At 30.3% G+C, this 21,501-nt stretch overlaps 1 protein-coding gene across 1 annotated transcript in view; it reads left to right on the plus strand.

Annotated features, from left to right (window-relative positions):
- Positions 1 to 20,060, plus strand: part of tadr (torn and diminished rhabdomeres) — a 58,444-nt gene extending 38,384 nt beyond the window's left edge. Inside the window, exons 4-11 of the mRNA XM_075297051.1 lie at positions 3,061 to 3,152; positions 3,380 to 3,514; positions 9,714 to 9,871; positions 9,938 to 10,182; positions 10,263 to 10,406; positions 17,969 to 18,225; positions 18,302 to 18,560; positions 19,020 to 20,060. Coding sequence (XP_075153166.1) covers positions 3,061 to 3,152; positions 3,380 to 3,514; positions 9,714 to 9,871; positions 9,938 to 10,182; positions 10,263 to 10,406; positions 17,969 to 18,225; positions 18,302 to 18,560; positions 19,020 to 19,387 — 1,658 coding nt within the window. The 3' untranslated portion in view covers positions 19,388 to 20,060. The remainder of the gene's footprint in view (positions 1 to 3,060; positions 3,153 to 3,379; positions 3,515 to 9,713; positions 9,872 to 9,937; positions 10,183 to 10,262; positions 10,407 to 17,968; positions 18,226 to 18,301; positions 18,561 to 19,019) is intronic.
- The last annotated feature ends 1,441 nt before the right edge of the window (positions 20,061 to 21,501 follow it).

Raw genomic sequence — 21,501 nt, forward strand, 5'->3', positions numbered from 1 at the left:
TATAACCCACTATTGTCATATTCCACAATTGCAACATAGATGGAGCTTGAAAACAAAGCTCATTCCCAACAACGAATTTGCGTTTTATTAACATTTTAAATATTGGGGTTTATTTTCATAATGCGAACGGGTCACAGCAATAAAATGAAGTTACTTCCCAAAAACATAAAAGTTTGGTGTAGCTTTTTATACCCACCATAGAATGGTGGCGGGGGTATAATAAGTTTGTCGTTCCGTTTGTAATACATCGAAATATCGATATCCGAGAAATTCTAAGAGGATATAACGATGTCCGTCTGTCTGTCTGGCTGTCTGTCTGTTGTAATCACGCTACTGTCTTCAATAATGAAGCAATCGTGCTCAAATTTTGCATTTTTTTGTCTGCAGGCAGGTCAAGTTCGAAGATGGGCTATATCGGTCCAGTTTTTGATATAGTCCCCATATAAACCGACCTCCCTATTTGGGGTCTTGGGCTTATAGAAATTTTTTATCCAATTTGCCTGAAATTTGAAATCTAGAGGTATTGTAGGACCATAAAGAGGTGTGCCAAAAATGGTGAGTATCGGTCCATGTTTTGGTATAGCCCCCATATAGACCGATCTCCCGATTTTACCTTGGGCTTATAGAAACCGCAGTTTTTATTCAATTTGCCTGAAATTGGAAATCTAGAGGTATTGTAGGACCACAAATACGTGTGCCAAAAATTGTGAGTGTCGGTCCATATTTTGGTATAGTCCCCATATAGACCCATTTCCCGATTTTACTTCTTGGGCTTATAGAAACCGCAGTTTTTATCCAATTTACCTGAAATTGGAAATCGAGAGGTACTTTAGAACCGTAAAGAGGTGTGCCAAAAATGGTGAGCATCGGTCCATGTTTTGGTATGGTCCCCATATAAACCGACCTCCTGATTTTGGGTCTTGGGCTTATAGAAACCGTAGTTTTTATCCAATTTGCCTGAAATTGGAAATCTAGAGGTATTTTAGGAACATAAATAGGCGTGCCGAAAATGGTGAGTATCGGTCCATATCTTGGTATAGCCCCCATATAGACCGATTTCCCGATTTTACTTCTTGGGCTTCTAGAATCCGAAGTTTTTATCCAATTTGCCTGAAAGTGGAAATCTAGAGGTATTTTCGGGCCATAAAGAGGTGTGCAGAAAACGGCGAGTATCGGTCCATATTTTAGTATAGCCCCCATAAGAACGATCTCCCGATTTAACTCCTTGGGTTTCTAGAAACCGTAGTTTTTATCTGATTTGCCTGAAATTTTAAATATTCTGGTATTTTAGGCTCACAAAAACGTGTATCGGTTTAAGTTTTTATCGGTGCATTTGGTAATGCCTCCATATAGACCGACTTCACTTCTTGAGGGTGTAGAAGGCGCACTGATCATGGAAATTGCTTGAAACTCAATGTAAAATTTCCAGATTTTACTTCTCGGATGAAAATCTACGGATTTAAGATTTCAAATCAAGACTTTATTTTATAATTTTCTTGCACACTTACAAGAGATATTAATGATTCCTCTAAAACTCAAACAAAAATGGTTCTTATAAATCCAGAATCTGATATAGTCCTCATAGGTGAAATCTTTATTTTTATATTCGGGAAGTGTCCTTAAGTCCTCAAGCCCTCCTGAAATTTCAAAGGAAACCCTAATATTTGGTTCATGGTGATGGGTATTTAAGATTCGACCCGGCCGAACTTACTGCTGTATATACTTGTTTTATATAATTTTTTGGTGGTCCTACTTCTTTTGGGTTTTGGGGCTAATTTTCATGGGCCCATATTTATATCGTCACTAACTTACTTAGCCTTATTAAAATGAAACCACAAAAGTTACTTTATATTCGCCACTTAGACCACTTTGGAAATAATCTCAAACTCAGACCAAGGACATACTTTGGACGCTGTCCATAGAAGCAAGTAACAAAATCCAGCCGAAGGCCGCTTGCTTATATCTCTTTGGAATCGCGTTAGCTCACCTTGAACTCTATCTACAGGACAAAGTCCTAAAACCCATTTATATCTCTTTCAATTGGCCTTGGACCACTTTTAATTCTGTCCATATAACAAAACCTTAATCCCCGGCAAAAGACCATCCATCTTTACCGCATTAGACACACTAAGAGGAGGAATATGATCACCAAGAGCAAACTGCTATTTTTGGATGGGGCAAAATGGAACATTTTTGCCTCAAAAATGTTGTATTATCACCAAACATAAAATGATTGTCGAAATCAGATACCTATTTTTCGAGAAAATAGCATGGTTACGGCAAACATGCTACATGTTCACCGTCCATAAATAACATTTTTCTCTAAGTGCAGAGCATTTCCAAATTTGAAGGAAAACATTGGAGTTCAAAATTGCAAAATTGCAAATCTTTAATATCATACGAAGTTCATTCATGGGCACATTAATGGTGAAATTTACAAATTTTAAGAAATTCTGAACTATTTTGTGGAAGACACAAAACTAACGTACAAAAAAATTTTTTTATGTCAAGGAAACTTTACTAAAACATAATAATTCCATGGCTTTAGTGCCACATAGGGTTAAATTTTTTTGAGTGAAGAAATTGGGGTGAATTTTCATAATGCCAATATGTAGGCTGCAAAATTGAAATGAGGGTACTTCCAAAAAATTGTGTTGTTGTTTTCCATCTGATTTGTTGAGGTTCTACCACATTGAGGTTTTGCGGCTCATTTTCACATTCATAGTGCCAGATGTTGTTTTTAATATGGCTGATATGTCATTGAGAATTTGGCAACCTTTAGTCTCAGCAATCTTGCAAAAATGAAAGTCTCAAATAAACTTTATTTGTGTCCAATATCCCTTACACCATCCTTTCAAATCTTCCTTATGAGATGAAACTAATTTTCATTATATTGTTTGTAAGAAAACTGAAAATGTTTTACCTCAAAAATTTATCTTTGTAAAATATATCATTATTTATTTAAAAGTCAGTATGTGTTCTAACACTCATACTTACACAAACACACACCAACACAAAATAAGGATATTGACTTAAATATTTTTTGTTGCCTACTTTTAGGACGCAATTCACCAGCTAACGAACCCTGGCCCGATGTTTTGGGTGTAGCTGTGGTCTTCCTAGTAACCGGCATGTTTATGCTGGGCCTAGAGGTAAGCTATTTGATTTTCTTCAATGCTTCATTACATCCATTTTTCATGCTTGACACCAAGAATTTTTTACTTATGACGATCTGGGACAATATATAATGGTCCTTTTTGTAAAATTTGTTTTCCCCAATATATTTTATTCATTGTTAATATGCATTTTTAATAGCAAATAATGTTCTTATCCTATTCATGTTATTATGTTCTCTTTCGTTTTACCCCCCCTATTTTAGCACTCGAAGGCTTTCAGCTTCATAATGGCTTTGGCCATGTTCGGTTTAAATGCCATTTTAAGTGCTGTTGGTTGGTGGAATGGTGATGCTGTTGCCTGGCATGAGACCATATTGCAGCCAAGTGGTTTCAAAAGTGTAAGTATTCCCATATTGTTTTTTATAAATAAACACCACTCTCTTCCTCGCTAGTCTACTTCACTCTACTAGCCACCAGAGTTAAGTCGAGTGTGATGTGTCCTCTCGGTTTTTCATGCATGGAAGAAGGACCCTTGTGACACTTTGTAAATTTCTTTGATTTTCTTTTCACGTTAGTGCTGGTAAAGAACCTAAAGATTTGTGAAGTGTGAGGAGGATACATTATAGAATAATATATGAGAATGGAATTAAAAAAGAAATGAAAAGCATATTCATTTTAATATTAAATTAATTTAATTTATTTTCATTTTAAGTGATTAGAAAGAAATTTATTAAAATCTTATTACCTAATTAATTTTTATAAATTAAGTCTATTTAAACTTGTTTCAAAATAGATTTTCGATTCTTTCCAACTAAGTGGTACTTACATTTTCTATAGAAATAAAATTTTGAAAAAATGTTCTATAAAAATAAAATTTTCATAAAATTTTCATAAGAAATAATATTTAGAATTTAAATTGACAAAAAATTCTATAGAAATACAATGTTGACAAAATTTTTTAAAGAAATAAAAAGTTGACAAATGAATTTATCATCTGTGATGCGCATACGAGACTGTTTGTTCTACGAAGTACACATGGTTATGTTAGGTTAGGTTAGGTGGCAGCCCGATGTATCAGGCTCACTTAGACCATTCAGACCATTGTGATATCACATTGGTGAAGTACACATAGAGTATTCTAGTACATGTAGTGATATAATGGCTTATTTATTAGCCTATCACTACCAGGTTTTATGGTGTTTGGCAAATAAACATGTTGTTCACAATGGTTGGGGAGACAGCTGTTTCGGATTTCCACATCCTCATCAGTTCCCTTTATTGGACGATTTCACGATTGGACGATTGGATTTCAATTATTAGACTATATTGGTAATGCATTCTTCTAATATCAGAGAACGAGTTTTAAAAAATCCAACATCTCCAAAATTTCCAATAGAAATAAAATGTTAACAAAATTTTCTATAGAAATCAAATTTTGACAAAAAAATCTATGGAAGTACAATTTTAAAAAAGTTTATATAGAAATAAAATGTTGACCAAATTTTTATCGAAATAAAATTTTGAGAAAATTTTCTATAGAAATATGATTTTGCCAAAATTTTCTATAGAAATATAATTTTGCCAAAATTTTCTATAGATATAATATTTTAAAAAAAATTTACTATAGAAATAAAATTTTGACAAAATTTTCTATAGAAATAAAATGTTGAAAAAATTTTCTATAGGAATAAAATTTTGCCAAAATTTTCTATATAAAAGATTTTTGCCAAAATTTTCTATAGAACTAAAATCTTTACAAAATTTTCTATAGAAATAAAATTTTGACAAGATTTCCAATAGAAATAAAATGTTAATAAAAATTTCTATAGAAATGAAATTTTGACAAAAAAAATTCTATGGAAGTACAATTTTAATAAAAGTTTATATAGAAAAAAAATTTTCTATAGAAATAACATGTTGACCAAATTTTTATCGAAATGAATTTTTGACAAAATTTTCTATAGAAATATAATTTTGCCAAACTTATCTATAGAAATCAAATTTTAACAAAATTTTCTGTAGAAATAAAATTTTGAGAAAATTTTTTAAAGAAATGAAATTTTGCCAAAATTTTCTATAAAAATAGAATTTTGACAAAATTTTCTATAGATATAAAATTTTGAAAAAATTTACTATAGAAATAAAATTTTGACAAAATTTTCTATAGAAATAAAATGTTGAAAAAATTTTCTATAGAAATAAAATTTAGCCAAAATTTTCTATATAAAAAAATTTTGCCAAAAATTTCTATAACGTCTTTTCAAAATTTTCTATAGAAATAAAATTTTAGCAAAAAATGCTCTATAGATATACAACTTTGACAAAATTTTCTATAGAAATAAAATTTTGGCAAAATTTTCTATAGAAATAAAATGTTGAAAAAATTTTCTATAGAAATAAAATTTTGCCAAAATTTTCTATATAAAAAAATGTTGCCACAAATTTCTACAGAACTAAAGTCTTTTAAAAATTTTCTATAGAAATAAAATTATAGCAAAAAATTCGCTATAGAAATACAACTTTGACAAAATTTTCTATAGAAATAAAATTTTGACAAAATTTTCTATAGAAATAAAATTTTGACAAAATTTTCTATAGAAATAAAATTTTTCACGAAATTTTCCATAGAAATAAAATTTCGACCAAATTTTCTATAGAAATAAAATTTTGACAAAATTTTCTATAAATAAAATTTTGAAATTTTTATGTATATCAAAAAAATTTCACTGTAGATTCGAATTTTGAAAAAAAAAATTTCTATAGAAATAAAATTTTGACAAAATTTTCTATAGAAATAAAATGTTGATAAAATTTTCTATAGAAATAAAATTTTGACAAAATTATCTATTGAAATAAATGTTTGCGAAATTTTCTATAGGACTAAAGTCTTTACAAAATTTTCGATAGAAATAAAATTTTACCAAAAAATTCTCTATAGAAAAAAGTTTCTATAGAAATAAAATGTTGAAAAAATTTTCTATTGAAATAAAATGTTGACAAAATTTTCTATAGAAATAAAATTTTGCCAAAACTTTCTATATAAAAGATTTTGCCAAAATTTTCTATTGAAATAAATGTTTGCCAAAATTTTCTATAGAACTAAAGTCTTTAGAAAATTTTCTATAGAAATAAAATTTTAGCAACAAATTCCCTATAGAAATACAATTTTGACAAAATTTTCTATAGAAATCAAATTTTGACAAATTTTTCTATAGAAATAAAATTTTGGCAAATAATTCTCTATAGAAATAAAATTTTGAAATTTTTCTGTATATCAAAAAAAAAAATGTCACTGTAGGTAGTAGTAACGATAAAAAAATGGATACCTCATTTTGTTAGATATGGTTGGGGATTATTTCTGAAAACCGAATATAGTGTCAGTACACTCAAAACATAGTTTACTTGGATCCAAAGATTTCGACCTTCCCTTAAGGCCAAAGATGCGGCTTATTTAAAATAAATATACAGAAAAAAATTTTCGTAGTTAAACTAACGCTAAATTTAACTTATTTTTATTGGAAAAAATTATTTGTTTGCAGTTAAATTTTATTATTTTTATCGAAATTATCCACAGCTTAATGAAATCTTACTTTTTTTAGGTATGTCTCAAAAATTTTATGAACTAAGTATAAGTATAAAGTTCAATGACCGTACACATAAGTATAAAGTTCAATGACCGTACAATAAATTCAATATGAACTAAAACAAATGAAAATGTTCATACGATTCCCAAAAATAGTAAGAATGAACTACTATATAGTTAAAAAAGTCATGATTTGGCTTCAATGATTTTATTCGTTACTTTCAGTTCATTTTTTCTTCTATGAGATGATGTAATTTCGTGAACTGCAGTTAAAAAGTACAACAGGGCATTAAAATTTCCTGGTTTTAATAACGCTTTGTGGAAATCTCAAAATGTGGAGTAAAATTTAGTTAAATTTTCGTGCGTGGTAGTTCATTCTTCCTATAAAACAGTTCACTTTTTTCGGTGAAGCTTTGAACCTACGACCAGTAAAATTTAAATTAGGATACAGATCTCATTTATGGAATTTTCAATTTCTTTTTGCAATGTATTACTAAAACTTTTCAAGTACAAATAAATACCAGTTTAAAATTTCTTAATTCCAAAATATCTTTCAACAAAAATTCAAAATCCTCAAAATAAGTCTTAGCCCTTATTTGAAGCGTTTTTATCTAAAACCTAATGTTTCACTATTTCAGGTAATTTAAAGACGATTTCTTAATATCAAAAATGTTTTTCTTTACTTTAAAGAAAATTTGTCTCGGTTCAAAGATATACAACTTTAGCGGACGGAAGCCAATTTTCAAAATTTGTGTCTTAAATTTAATAAAAAAAACATTTTTTGAAGCTAAGATTATAATATTTCTTTTATTTAAAATTTCATTATTTTAAAGAAATTTGTCCTTAAAGTTTTGAATATTGCGCATCCTAAAATTTAGGTTGCGTAATCTTTATATTTAATGCAACGATTTTTTTTTGAAATGGATAGAAATTTCATTGAAATACAGAAATTGTTTGGTGAATTGATTACCAATGTTCAACTTTTTTTTGCGGTTAACCTAAAATGAGCTAATGATCTGAGCTGGATCCTTGCTCACTGCTATTCTTTTTTTTTTGTGAAATATACTCCCTCCATTCCCAGTAAGTTGGAAGCTTCCGTAGGATCCCAATAGTTTGGGGAAAGAGGGAAACTTGTAGACAAAGCATTTAACTACAAATTTATTATTCGCATTTCTATGGACTATATTTTCGTGACAATTACAATTATAGTAACACGAATTGTCATTAGAATTTTGCGGAGTGGAAAAGCAAACAGGCAGGAAACTTAAATTAACCTTCTATTACGGGACAAAAGTTTTGATTTACATGTAATTGGTAACTTTTGGCAACAAGGAAATTAGATATGAAAATAATTATTATTGTATATTATTTTTTAGAAATTGGTTAGGGATGCAATGGCTAATGGGTAACGATGGAAACAAATAGGAATATATCAACTCAATTAATCTTTTACTCAGAAGGTGTATTTCATCTTTATTAGGTAAGGAGTTATGACAACAATTGAGTCAATGTTTAGAGTAAAATTAAATACCAAAAAATCATAAACACGCGTTCATTCACGGAGTTCGGCAATTTCGCCTTGACTACTGACAACAAACATATTAATTTTTATACCCTTCCCCACTACTGTGGTACAGGGTATAATAAGTTTGTGCATTTGTATGTAACGCCAAGAAGGAGTAATCATAGACCAACCTTTTAGTACACGGAACGGCTTAGAATTAAATTCTAAGTCGATTTAGCGATGTCCGTCTGTCTGTCTGTCCGTCTGTCTGTCTGTTGATGTATTTTTGTGTGCAAAGTACAGCTCGCAGTTTTAGTCCGATTGTCCTAAAATTTGGTATAGGGTCCTGTTTCGGCTCAAAGACGATCCCTATTGATTTTGGAAAAAATCGATTCAGATTTAGATATAGCTGCCATATATATTTTTCACCGATCTGGTCATAATTGGCGTGTATATCAACCGATCTTCCTCAAATTCCGTACATCCGAATATTTTACGGGTCTCGAAAAACTTGCAAAATATCAGCCAAATCGGTTCAGATTTAGATATAGCTCCCATATATAGCTTACGCCCGATTTACACTCGTATGACCACAGAGGCAAATTTTTAACTCCGATTTAGTTGAAATTTTGCACAGGGAGTAGAATTAGCATTGTAACTATGCGCGCCAAATTTGGGTTAAATCGGTTCAGATTTGGATATATCTCCCATATATAGCTTTCGCCCGATTTACACTCATATGACCACAGAGGCCAATTTTTAACTCCAATTTAATCGAAATTTTGCACAGAGAGTAGAATTAGCATTGTTGCTATGCGTGCCAAATTTGGTTGAAATCGGTTCGCCACTGCTTAGTCGAAAAGTTGTAAAAATTACTAATTTTCCTAAACTTCTAATACATATATATCGAGCGATAAATCATAAATAAACTTTTGCGAAGTTTCCTTAAAATTGCTTCAGATTTCACATATTTTTCTACTAATATTGTGTTCCACCCTAGTGTATTAACCAACTTAAATTTTGAGTCTGTAGATTTGTAGAAGTCTATCAAATTCTGTCCAGATCGAGTGATATTTAAATGTATGTATTTGGGACAAACCTTTATATATAGCCCCCAACACATTTGACGGATGTGATATGGTATCGAAAAGTTAGATCTACAAAGTGGTGCAGGGTATAATATAGTCGGCCCCGCCCGACTTGAGACTTTCCTTACTTGTTTTTAAATAAAATTTGTATTGAATTAAAAAAAAAAAAATAAAATATTAAAGTTTTAATCAAAATAAAATTCAATCGTAAAAATATATTGAATCAATAAAATTTTTAATTATATCAAATATTTTTCTAATTGATGTTGGTGGTTAATATTTTCGATTCTGTGACTGAAGCCATTTTAATTAAAAATTAATTGGAGCAATTAATTTCGTGATTGAAACCAAAAAGCATTGTTTTATCCCTTTTTCTTATTTTTCAAAAAAAATTTTATAAATATAAATATTCTCCTTTCCAGTTACTCACAGCCACTGCCTTAATATCGTTCTCCTTTCCGGGTGAATGTGTTAGTCCTAAAACTGGATGGAAGAGATTTACAGGATTATTTATGATTCTATTGGTAACAATATCACTACTCTTGGCTTCCGGTTGTTTAACCACAATACTGCACTACAAGTAAGGAAATTTAATATTTTCAAAATAAAAAAATTAAAACTTTATAAAAATTTCCCCTTTCTCCAGACCAATTGAAGACTATTCAGCCGTCCCTTTATTTCATATATTGGATGATAATAATTTCCATAAATTAGTACCAGCAGCTGCATGTATGCTAATGTTAACAGTATCCGGTGCCTTTTTGGAATTATTTCCGGAATTATATCGTATAATAGTGAGATTTGCTACCTCAGAATGGCGTATACTCACCAAACAGATTTCCTATGAAAGTTCCGAAAGTGGTAATCCAGTTTTGGCCGTTTTCATAGCGGGTAGGTATTTGAGTACAAAAAATTACTAAATTATCGTTATTTATAAGAAAATTTGTTTTGTTTATTTTCTCCTATTACAGGTAGCCTTTGTGCCATGTTATCATTTGCTTGTCCTTTACAAAATCTCAGCCATATATTGGCGGCAAGTCATTTATGGTCCGTATTCTTCCGGGCATTTTATTTGCTCTATGTACCCTTCCGTCCAAAATTTATTTTACAATGCAGTAAGTATTTTAGCATTTGCAGTAAGTATTTAGTTTCCTTAATTGCATATGCAAATAATAATATAGAAGAGTATGCAACCTACATTAAAGCACACAAAACATTAAATTCGTTAAAATAGAAATCTAAATAGTTTTTTTCATTAAATTATGGAAACGGCGTCCATTACAGTCGTATATCTGTCAAATAAGTCAAATTTTCCCTAACGTAAACATATTCGATACAATATTTAATTTAACAGAGATATTGAATCTTTCGATTACATAGCACATTTATAATTTTCAAATGTTAATATAAGTTCCAAATGTCAACCGAATCGAATGAAATTGGTTCCTACACGAGGCTTGGGAGCCACCGTGGTGCAATGGTTAGCATGCCCGCATTGCATACACAAGGTCGTGGGTTCGATTCCTGCTACGACCGAACACCAAAAAGTTTTTCAGCGGTGGATTATCTCACCTCAGTAATGCTGGTGACATTTCTGAGGGTTTCAAAGTAGAGGTGTGCACGTGAGTAATATTTTGCTCACGCACACTCACGACGGAATAATCTTATTCACGCACGATATTTTTTGGTAGGAATCACGCTCACGCACGCTCACGAAAAGAAAATTTGTACTCACGCACACTCACGCACGAAAATCTTTTAAATGTCGTGACTCACGAAAAATATCGTGCCTCACGAAAAATGTCGTGACTCACGAATAATTTTATGAGTGATTTACCTTTAGAACCTGACTGAAAACAGGAGTATAGTTAAAATCGTTTGCGTAGTTAAAATCTTACCACCTAGGATGTCACTAAAATTATAAAAGAATTCAAATCGTAAGCATTTTATGTTCGTCAGCGGGATTATTTTCGTGAGCGTGTTTTTCCGAAATTAGTACTCACGCACACTCACGAAGATATTATTTTCGTGACTCACGCACGACATTTGTTTGGTTAATCACACTCACCCAAACTCACGCCGTTGCCGACAGCGTGACTCACGACTCACGCATGAGTCACGAAAATGTTCGTGAGTCACGACAATTTCGTGTCACATGCACACCTCTATTTCAAAGCTTCTCTAAGTGGTTTCACTGGAATGTGGAACGCCGTTCGGACTCGGCTATAAAAAGGAGATCCCTTGTCATTGAGCTTAACATGGAACCGGACAGCACTCAGTGATAAGAGAGAAGTTCACCACCGTGGTATCACAATGGACTGAATAGTCTAAGTGAGCCTGATACATCGGGCTGCCACATAACCTAACCTAACCTACACGAGGCTTTAGATATTAAATCTTGGGCGGTTAACAACGCTTTATCTTTTATGTGCCCTATATGGACCTAATGTGCATGATTCTTAGAAATACCAAATACAAAATTTGGTCAGGATAACATGAAACGATAAGTTATTCGAAAAAAATAAAAATTTGACAAAATTTTCTACAAAAATAACATTTTGATGAAATTTTCTATAGAAATAAAATTTTGACAAATTTTCTATAGAAATAAATTTTTGACAAAATCTACTATAGAAATAAAATTTTGACAAAATTTTCTATAGAAATAAAATTTTGAAAAAATTTTCTATAGAAATTAAAATTGTAAAAATTTTCTATAGAAATAAAATTTTGACAAAAATCTCTATAGAAATAAAATTTTGATAAATTACAGTAATCCCTCGATTTACGTCGTGATTGGTTCCGGAATTTGACGACGTTAATCGAAACGAAGTAAACCGAATTAAAAATTGCTCATACTTATTCCTAAGTCCTAACGTATGTATGTGTGTGTACATAATAAAAAATCTTCAAAAATAAAGGCAATTCAGTAAGAATTTCAGAAAAAAATGTTTCGATGTCATCATCGTTGATACTTATTGTACTTATGGAAGGCGTTTTTTATAATGTGGGCAAAAAAGTCGACGACGTAAATCGAATGGCGTCGTAAATCGAAGTTTGAAGGAACAAAAAATTTGACGACGTAAATCGAAAAAACGTAAACCGAGACGACGTAAATCGAGGGATTACTGTATACGAAAGAAATAAAATTTTGACAAAATTTTCTATAAAAATAAATCTTTGACAAAATTTTCTATAGAAATAAAATTTGGATGCAATTTTCAATAGAAATAACATTTTGGCGAAATTTTCTAAAATTTTGATAACATTCGATAGAAATAAAATTTTGACAAAATTTTCGATTTTATATATATAAATAAAATTTTGACAATATTTTAAATAAAAATAAAATTTTGACAATATTTGAAATAGAAATAAAATTTTGACAATATTTTAAATAAAAATAAAATTTTGACAAAAATATCTTTAGAAATGCAGATTTGACAAAATTATACATAAAATTAAAAGTTGACAAAATTTTACATAAAATAAATTTTTGACAACATTTTTTATAAAAATAAAATTTTGTCAAAATTATTTTCGATAGAAATACAATTTTGATGAAACTTTATTTCTATCAAAAATAATTTTGACAAAATGTTTTTATAGAAATTCAATTTTAGCAACATTTTATATAAAAAAAAAAATTTGCCAAAATTTTCTACAAAAAATAACAATTTTTCATAAAAATAAAATTTTCATAAAATTTTCTATAGAAATAAAATGTTCACAAAATTTTCCATAAAAATAAAATTTTGACAAAATTTTCTATAAAAATAAAACTTTGAAAAAAATGTTCTATAGAAATAACATTTTTGCAAAAATTTCTATGGAAATAAAAGTTTGACAAAATTTTCTATAGAAATAAAATTTTGACAAAATTTTTTATAAATATAAATTATTCACAAAATTTTCTTAATTAAAACTTTGACAAAATTTTCTATAAAAATAAAATTTTGACAAAATTTTCTATAGAAATAAAATTTGCATGAAATTTTCGATAGAAATAAAATTTTGGCAAAATTTTCTAAAATTTTGATAACATTTTCGATAGAAATAAAATTTTGACAAAATTTTCGATTTTATATATATAAATAAAATTTTGACAATATTTGAAATAAAAATAAAATTTTGACAATATTTCAAATAAAAATAAAATTTTGACAAAAATATCTTTAGAAATGAAGATTTGGCAAAATTATACATAAAATAAAATGGTGACAAAATTTTAAATAAAATAAATTTTTTACAACATCTATATATATAAAATTCAATCTATGTTTGTTTATTTGTTTGTTTATTTGTTTGTTTGTTTGTTTGTATGTACCGAGTTGGCTCCGAAACGGCTGAACCGATTTACTTGAAACTTTCAGAGATCGTAGGGGGCGTTCATGTGGTGAAAATAGGGTACCTCATTTTTTGACACCTGGTCGCGGAGGGGGACCTGCCCTTTGTCGGACTTTTTGAAAATTGGACCAAAGTTGACCGATTTGGTTGAAATTTGCATTGAAGATTGGGGTTGGCATCTTAACAAAGATCCGCTACTTTTTATTTCGATATTTGGTGGCGGAGGGGGGCCTCTCCTTTGTTCGACTTTTTTTAAAGTACAGTGAAAAAACTAAAATTCTCTAAATTATCTGAGATTTACAAAGAACATGTGGTGAGGTTATGGAATTAATATGGGGTACCCGATGATTTCATTTGTGGATGGGGAGGGGGACCTCCCCCTTGCCCTACTTTTTGAAACTTGGAACAAAATTATGCGATTTGCTTGAAATGTTCATTGAATGTTGGGGTTGGCATGTAGACAAAAATCCGCTACATTATTTTTCGATATTTGGTCGGGGAGGGGGACCACCCCTTTGCCCAATTTTTTTTTTTGAAAGTTCAAACAAAAGTAAACTCCGCCGACTGAAATTTTACAGAAAAACTGGGTTACGAAATTTATATCAGGTTCCTGATTTTTTTAATAAAAATAAAAGGACATAGGGAGACATCCGCTTCTCTTAAGTACATACAGAGAAACAATTAAACTTTACCGAGTTACTTGAAATGTACAGAGGACTGGGGAGAGATCGTAACCTCCGTCAACCGTAATAGTTGATACCTGATTTTGTGATATTTGGACGGAAGAGAGGCCGCCCCTTTAGGCTTATAATTTGCTTGACATTTTCTGGGACGTTTACAAAAGAAACGCTAAATCACTTTTCGATATTTGGTCGGGGAGGAGGTCCTCCTCTAAAACTACAAAAAAAAAAATTTAAGTTTCTTGAAATTTACAAAGGCAGTGGGGGAAGGTTATGAACGAAGAGGCAACCTTCCTTGCCCCACACTTGAAGGAAAGTTTCAAGAATTTTCAGGGAAGGTTAGGGGTGTCGATACTGTATCGGGGAAAGTGACGTCCCTTTAAAACAATAGAGCAAAATTTAAACATCTCCGATCTACTTGAAATTTACAGGGACGTGGCAGGAGGTGATTAAATTTATACATAATTTTTAAATTACTATATGATTTTTCGATATCTGGTTGGGGAAGGGGAAAATTGAAATAAACTTTATCGATTTACTTCGATAGAATTTATAGGAACCATTGAGTAGTTGCGAAATTAATATAGGGTACGTGATAGTCCGATATCAGGTCGGAGTGGAGCGAAGGTGGGGAGAGGGTTCCCTTTTGTCCGTTTTTTTTTTCTTAAATTGAAAGTAGAGGGTTGTCCGTAAATGGGAACTCGGTACATAATTTTATGATTTTTGCACAGGCTTCTGCCAGACTTCTTTTTAGTCTTCTTTTTAGTAAAGAGAGGGTTCCCTTTTGTCCGTTTTTTTTTCTTAAGTTGAAAGTAGAGGGTTGTCCGTAAATGGGAACTCGGTACATAATTTTATGATTTTTGCACAGGCTTCTGCCAGACTTCTTTTTAGTAAAGAACTTAAATTTACATGAAATTGGCAGCCAACGTGGAGGGGTCATCATTTTCCAACATATTAGCAAATGTTAATGTAGTAAAATTTTTTACTACTTTTGCTTTTTCCGTTTTATTGGATGGGAAACAGTAATTATTTGTATGTTATTATAATATAGTGCTTAATTTTCAGATATGTTGAGGAGAAGGATACCTTTCCTTGACAAACCACACTTAAAATTCACAAGAAATATAGAAGATTGTCCAACTACTTGAATACAGAACATTATTTAAAAAATTTGGAATAAAGGGTACACCCTCTCCCGCCGTATTTGTACCTATAAACGAAAAATCAAGTAGTCCGATTTGTTTAAAAGAAATCAAATTTTTTCGAATTTGTTTTCAGCACGAAGGATATAGTTGACTAAGGGCGTTTTCGTTTCTCAAAAAAAATGTTGCCTTGGTGTTACACTACTTTTTCCCTCATTGTGTTTTCGCCCAAATGATAGTGTCATTCCAAAGTTATTATTAATTCACAACATTTTGAGGGGTACATGAACCAAAATTTATGACAGTGTCCTTCATATGTGGCAATCAATTTCGAGAATGTTGCACCTTTTTTCCCAACCGAAATCGCCATAAGTTAACGCAAAATGTTCCTCCAAATACGCTTCGGAAGGCGCAGCGAAGCGGGCCGGGTTACGCTAGTTTTAAATAAAAATAAAATTTTGACAAAAATATCTTTAGAGATGAAAATTTGACAAAATTATACATAAAATAAAAATTGACAAAATTTTACATAAAATAAATTTTTGAATTTTGATAAAAATTTATTTCTATCGAAAATAATTTTGACAAAATTTTTTTATAGAAATAAAATTTTGGCAACATTTTACATAAAAATAAAATTTATACAAAATTTTCTATAAAAATTAAAAATTGTCCATAAAAATAAAATTTTGACAAAATTTTCTATAGAAATAAAATTTTCTATTGAAATAAAATTGTCACAAAATTTTCCATAAAAATAAAATTAAATTAAAAGAAATAAAATTTTGTAAAAATGTTCTATAGAAATAAAATTTTGACAAAAATCTCTATTGAAATAAAATTTTGATAAATTATTCGGAAGAAATAAAATTTTCTATAAAAATAAAAGTTTGACAAAATATTCTATAGAAATAAAATTTTTACAAAATTTTCGTTAGAAATAACATTTTGACAATGTTTTCTATAAAAATAAAATTTTGGTTGATTATTTTTGGCTCGAGTGGCAACCATGATTATGAACCGATATGGACCAATTTTTGTGTGATTGGGGATCGGCTGTATATAACTATAGACCGATATGGACCAATTTTGGCATGGTTATTAGCGGCTTTATATTGGAGCTATATATAATTATGGACCGATATGGACCAATTTTGGCATGGTTGTTAGATACAATATACTAACACCACGTACCAAATTTCAATCGGATCGGATGACTTTTGCTCCTCCAAGAGGCTCCGGAGGTCAAATCTGGGGATCGGTTTATATAAGGGCTATATATAATTATGGACCGATTTTGATCAATTTTGGCATGGTCATTAGAGACCATATATTAACACCATGTACCAAATTTCAGCCGGATCGGATGAAATTTGCTTCTCTTAGAGGCTCCGGGGGATCGGTTTATATGGGGGCTATATATAATTATGGACCGATGTGGACCAATTTTCGCATGGTTGTTAGAGACCATATACTAACACCATGTACCAAATTTCAGCCGGATCGAATGAAATTTGCTTCTCTTAGATGGTCTGCAAGCCAAATTTGGGGGTCCGTTTATATGGGGGCTATACGTAAAAGTGGTCCGATATGGTCCATTTGCAATACTATCCGACCTACATCAATAACAAATACTTGCGCCAAGTTTCAAGTCGATAGCTTGTTTTGTTCGGAAGTTAGCGTGATTTCAACAGACGGACGGACATGCTCAGATCGACTCAGAATTTAACCACGACCCGGAATTTTTTGCATGGTTGTTAGAGACCATATACCAACACCATGTTCAAATTTCAGCCGGATCGGATGAAATTTGTTCTCTTAGAGGCTCCGCAAGCCAAATCGGGGTATCGGTTTATATGGGGGCTATATATAATTATGGACCGATATGAACCATTTTTTGCATGGTTGTTAGAGACCATATACTAACACCATGTACCAAATTTCAACCGGATCGAATGAATTTTTCTCCTCCAAGAGGCTTCGCAAGCCCAACCTGTGGATCGGTTTATATAGGGGCTATATATAATTATGGACCGATGTGAATAATTTTTTGCGCGTTTGTTAAAGACCACATACTAAAACCACGTACAAAGTTTCAACCGGATCGAATAAAATTTGCTACTTTCAGAGGCTCTGCCAGGCAAATCTGAAGATAGGTTTATATGCCGGGCTATAGAAAATTATGGACCAATATAGACCAATTAACCACAGAGGCTGTATACTAACATCACGTACCAAATTGCATCCATTTCTTATGAAATTTGCAGGGGGTCGGTTTATATAGGTGCTACATGTAAAAGTGATCCGATATGGCCCATTTGCAATATGTTACCATCCGACCTACAACTATTTGTATCAAGTTTCAAGTCGATAGCTTGTTTCGTTGGGAAGTTAGCGTGATTTCAACAGACCGACGGACAGACATCGTTGTGGGGTCTGAGACCAATATTTTGATATGTTACAAACGGAATGATTGATGATATTTTTTCTCTGTACATTCCCTTGCAGATCACGACTCTTCATTATCATATAGTCGCTTGAATACGGACCCAATTAGTCATAGCTCATCAGCATCACGTCTTAAACGAAGCCTATGGAATTTGAGTGTTGGTAAACCGGTGTCGAATAAAAAACCAAAACCAAAACCTAAAAATAAACAAGAAGTGGAAAAAGAATGGCTATTATTGGGTGAACCCACTTCACCATGTCCCCAAAGAGAAACAAAAGATGTCGAGTCTACCATTCTATCGGATGGAGAACCACCTGTATGTGATTTTTATCCTGTCATCTCTCTTGGACCCAAATGAAATAATAATTCCATCTTTTTTTTCGATATTTCAGCCCTCCGATTTTGAATATCCTGATAAATTTGAAAATACCGACTCTGATACTTCAACAGATATTGATGCCATTGTCGATGAATATCGACAAAAAGTTAAAGTAACCACAGCTGGCCCTATGGAAAGGACCAGTCGCATACCTACAGTATCCTCATGGCGTGTTACCATATTTGCCATAATTGTTATATTTTTGGGTTTAGCCTTAAGTTTAGCGGGAATTTTTATGCATTGGTCTCCGGCATATTTAACGGGATCTATAGGTAAGTATCAGCGAAAGGATCAGGGAGAGAGAGAGAGTAAGGTCACAGTTGGCAAAAATGTTGAGCTAAATAAGTGTGGAATTTTTAGTGACCACATACAAAAAAAATGTTTTTTCTGATTCAATCACAAAATTAATTGATCCAATTATTTTTCTAATTGAAATGTCTTCAATAACAGAAATGATAGTATCAATTAAAAAATTAATTGATCCAATTAAAAAATTAACTGATACTATTAATTTGTTTGATTGATTTTTATTTCAATTAAAAAATTTGTAGATTCAATTAAATTTTTAATTGAAATTTTTTTTAAACTCAACTAATATTTTAATTGGAAAGATGTTCGTGAATTTTTTTCTATGCAGCACTTTTTATGTCAGCCAAATATTTGCCCAATTTTCTGCTTATCCCAAGATTATCTCAATTTCCATCTCATGTCGTACTATCTTCTCGTTTCAGGGGTTTTCATTATAAGCCTTATGATGCCTTTAATACCCAAATACACGGGCAGTGTCATCAATGTCAGTCCCGTCATATGCTGTTCGGCCATTTTCATGGGTGGCATTCTATTTGCCTCATGTGCTCAATATTCATGGCCGGCTATCGTTTTCTGGATTGTGGCCGGTCTAATTATGTTAATACGATGTGATAATATCTGTTGTGATTGCTTGAATCAAAGCTCCAGTCTAAGTGAACAGCTTCTGCCAAGTGTATCGGGCGGAAGTGTGGCGGCTGCAGGAGCAGCGGGGACAACAACCACAATACGTATGCCAAGGCCACCAAAGGGCTTCATCACAATACCCACACACATCAATCCACCCAGATGACATTCGGAGTCCTCAGAGGGCGAAGATTTGTTCCATGAGGACTTTAATGTGCGTGATTTTGAAGAGGATAATGGTGATGATAATGATGATTGGACTGAATGAAACGAAATGACCATCAATGTCTAGGTGAAGGACATTTGAATGGAAAATTATAAACCAATACGAGATGAAACAAATTATTTAACAAAAATAATTTGTAAGTTTTTTTTTTTTTAATTAAAATTGTTACTCCCAAATGCCTCAAGCTAGGATATGAAATACAATTAAAAATTGAGAACTACTGTTTTTGTGCAAATTTTTTTAAAAATAAAACAAATTTTTCATAAAGCTAATATTAATGATGATGCTGCTGCTAAGATGCCAGAAGGTGATGTAAATTATTTAGATACAGTCAACAAATTAAAAAAACAAACAACTAAGAAATATTTATAAAATCATTTTCCCCAAAAATCAAAACCAAAAAAAAAGAAAAAAACAAAAACTCTTTAATACAGCAATCGAAACGCAATTCAAAAAATTCATTTAATCGAGAAACACGGAAGGAGACTTTGTATGGGCTTTATTTAGTATATAAGAAATTTATAAAAAGTTGTCAATGAGATTCAAATGGAAAACAATAGTATTATTGCAATTGTAATAAATGATAATAAACTATGGTGAAATAAAACAAAAATGATTCGCAAGTTGATTTACAGTGTTGTACAAATAAGTAAGCATGTATCAAACGGATTGACAGATTTTACCATAATTAGAATTTTATAAAGTGTTTGTATTCCCCGGAGGAATTAAAAAAATAATTTAGGTAAAATATAGTTTGCCAACATTTTATTTCTATAGAAAATTTTGTCAAAATTTCATTGCTTTAGAAAATTTTGTAATAATTTTATTCCTATAGAAAATTTTGTCAAAATTTTATTTCTATAGAAAACCTTGAAAAAATATTATATCTATAGAAAATTTTTAAAATGTTATTTCTATAGAAAATTTTTTCAAAATTTTATTGCTATAGAAAATTTTGTCAAAATTTTATTGCTATAGAAAATTTTGTCAAAATTTTATTTCTATCGGAAATTTTGTCACAATTTTATTTTTACAGAAAATTTTGTAAAAATTTTATTTCTATAGAAAGTTTTGTCAAAATTGTATTTCTATAGAAAATTTTGTCAAAATTTCATTGCTATAGGAAATTTTGTCAAAATTTTATTTCTATAAAAAATTTTGTCAAAAATTTATTTCTATAGAAAATTTTGTCAATTTTTTTTTTCTATAGAAAATTTTGTCAAAATTTTATTTCTATAGAAAATTTTCTATAGATATAAAATTTTGTCAAAATTTTATTTCCATGAAAACTTTTGTCAAAATTTTATTTCTATAGAAAATTTTGTCAAAATTTCATCTCTATAGAAAATTTTGTCAAAATTTTATTATTATAGAAAGTTTTGTCAAAATTTTATTGCTAAAGAAAATCTTGTCAAAATTTTATTGCTATACAAAATGTTGTCAAAAGTTTATTTCTATAGAAAATTTTGTCAAAACTTTATTTCTATAGAAAATGTTGTCAAAATTTTATTTCTATAGAAAATTTTGTCAAAATTTTATTTCTATAGAAAATTTTGCCAAAATTTTATTTCTATAGAAAATTTTGAAAAAACTTTTTTGCTATAAAAATTTTTGTCAAAATTTTATTTCTATAGAACATTTTGTCAAAATTTTAATTCTATAAAAAATTTTGTCAAAATTTTATTTCTATAGAAAATTTTGTCAAAATTTTTGTTCTATAGAAAATTTTGTCAAACCTTTCTTTCTATAAAAAATTTTGTCAAAATTTTATTTCTATAGAAAATTTTCTATAGATATAAAATTTTGTCAAAATTTTATTTCTATGAAAACTTTTGTCAAAATTTTATTTGTATAGAAAATTTTGTCAAAATTTCATCCCTATAGAAAATTTTGTCAAAATTTTATTATTATAGAAAGTTTTGTCAAAATTTTATTGCTAAAGAAAATCTTGTCAAAATTTTATTGCTATACAAAATGTTGTCAAAATTTTATTTCTATAGAAAATTTTGTCAAAACTTTATTTCTATAGAAAATGTTGTCAAAATTTTATTTCT

The sequence above is a fragment of the Haematobia irritans genome, chromosome 2 (genome assembly GCF_050003625.1).
Source record: "Haematobia irritans isolate KBUSLIRL chromosome 2, ASM5000362v1, whole genome shotgun sequence".
NCBI lineage: Eukaryota > Metazoa > Arthropoda > Insecta > Diptera > Muscidae > Haematobia > Haematobia irritans.